The 2,106-nt window shown below is 35.9% G+C and overlaps 1 protein-coding gene across 1 annotated transcript; it reads left to right on the top strand.

Annotated features, from left to right (window-relative positions):
- The first annotated feature begins 268 nt into the window (after positions 1–268).
- On the top strand, positions 269–1,207 carry LOC141492580 (olfactory receptor 14C36-like). Its single transcript, XM_074192995.1, has one exon. It carries the CDS (start codon positions 269–271, stop codon positions 1,205–1,207), a length of 939 nt encoding a protein of 312 aa, XP_074049096.1.
- The last annotated feature ends 899 nt before the right edge of the window (positions 1,208–2,106 follow it).

Here is a 2,106-nt window from a genome sequence, read left to right as displayed (position 1 = left end):
AAAAGATGGAATTCCCAGGGGAAGAAATATTCTTTACCAGTGCAAGTTTGCACCTCTCATATAACTTTTAGAGAACTTTTCCTTGATAAGTAACCAGACTTATTCAGAATCATACAGTCAGTACAAGACAGAATTCATATTTAATGCCATAATGATGAAAATGGAATAATGACTTGATATCTTTACACACAGCATGTCCCTAATAATCAGTAACTGATGAACTGTTTAATTTTTCTTTGGCTCCTCAGGTGACTCACTGGGTCTGAAAATGTCTAACTTGACCACCACTGTGACTGAATTTCTCCTTATGGGGTTTTCTGACACCCAAGAGCTACAGATCTTATATTCCTTGCTTTTCTTTCTCCTTTACTCAGCAGGGCTGTTGGGGAATCTCCTCATTGTCATCATCACCATCTTTGACAGGAGACTCCACACCCCCATGTACTTTTTCCTTAGGAATCTGTCCATTGTGGATGCCTGTTACATATCAATCACAGTTCCCCCAGCATCCATTAACTCCCTTGTTAACAACAGATTTATTTCAATTACTGGATGTGCAGCTCAGATCTTTCTGATGGTTTTCATAGCTTATGTAGAGTTTACGTTGCTCACCGTCATGGCCCATGATCGCTATGTTGCCATCTGCCACCCACTTCATTACACAGTGATCATGCGTCCCAGTGTCTGCATGAAGATGACACTCACATGCTTGGTCACTGGCCTTTTTTATTCAGGTTTCCATACTGGTTACACGTTTCGATTGTCTTTCTGCCAATCCAATGTCATCCATCAGTTCTTCTGTGATATCCCCTCTCTACTCAAGATCTCTTGCACAGAGACATTCAGCAACACATTATCTTTACTTGCTGGTGCTCTGGTAATTGGGGTTGGCTGCATTTCTTTCATCACAGCATCTTATGTTAGAATATTTTCCACTGTGCTCAGATTTCCAGTGAAAGAACATCAAAAAAAGGCCTTTTCTACTTGTGTCCCCCACATCATTGTGGTTTTTTTGTTCCTTTTTTCAGGTTGTTATGTGTACCTACAATCACCTTCAGATTCTGGGTCCCTTCAAGATATAATCCTTTCAATATTCTATTGCATAGTGCCTCCTATTATGAATCCTATTATATACAGCCTACGGAATAAGCAGATAAAAGAGGCTGTAAGAATGGTAATGAATAGAAAGCTTTTTTTAAAGGAATAATGCATAATCTGTCATTCCATCCCATTGTTGTTGAACCTAATTTATATATGAATGAAAAATTCCAGTAAGATATGTTTTTGTTTGTGATGTTGTGGTATTACGGATTGTTCTTTACATCTTTATTGGTACAGTAGAATCATTGACCAAATGAGAAGAAAATCTCCATTGCTTTGATAGTTACAATATCAGTAGCATTATGATCATTTTGAGGCATAGTCAAGAATTTAAAACAATATAATTTCCCTGCCCTGGGACTTTGGCAGCACTGCTTGTGATACACAAATCAGAAACCTATGATTCATGGAGTCTTCTTTCAAATTCAAATTCATAGACAAATTGACTTTGTTAGAGCAAAGCTGAATTCATATTCACGTCAGGTTTCTAGAGGATACCATTGAAGTTTATGTAGCATCTTTCTTTTTTTTAATCTTAAAGCAGCAAGCTGAATTTATTATTTTTTCTACAGTATGGAATAGAGATCACCATTTCATATAGTCTAAAAACGCAAAACCACTTCTGTATCTTTGCCAAGAAAACCCCAAGTGAGTTCACAAAGAGTCAGACATGACTGAAATGACTGAGCCACTATATATGCTATTTTATGGAAATGATCTTTTTTTAAAAAAATGAATTATTTTTTAAAATAAGGAATGAATAAGAAGATATAAGGAGCCATTGTGAGATTTATCATCAACCTACATTCCAGTTACATTGGTTAGTCTAACTTGAAATCTACTGTTCTTTCCATCATGCCATGGTACCTCTTTAAATACTGAAAAATTAAAAGCATGCAAACAAGGATAAAGGTTTAAGTTCTCAAATAGAAATTAAAAAATAACAGAGAAATACAGTGAAAACAAAGAAAATGAAATGAGGTGATGATCCTACATTTTAACACA

This window comes from Macrotis lagotis, chromosome 1 (assembly GCF_037893015.1).
Source record: "Macrotis lagotis isolate mMagLag1 chromosome 1, bilby.v1.9.chrom.fasta, whole genome shotgun sequence".
NCBI lineage: Eukaryota > Metazoa > Chordata > Mammalia > Peramelemorphia > Peramelidae > Macrotis > Macrotis lagotis.
Note: the sequence above shows the minus strand (reverse complement) of the source record. Positions and strands in the feature narration are given on the sequence as shown.

Bases quoted from the DNA above. Each gene is read 5' to 3' on its own strand.
- LOC141492580 (XM_074192995.1), top strand. From the start codon at position 269: ATGTCTAACTTGACCACCACTGTGACTGAATTTCTCCTTATGGGGTTT.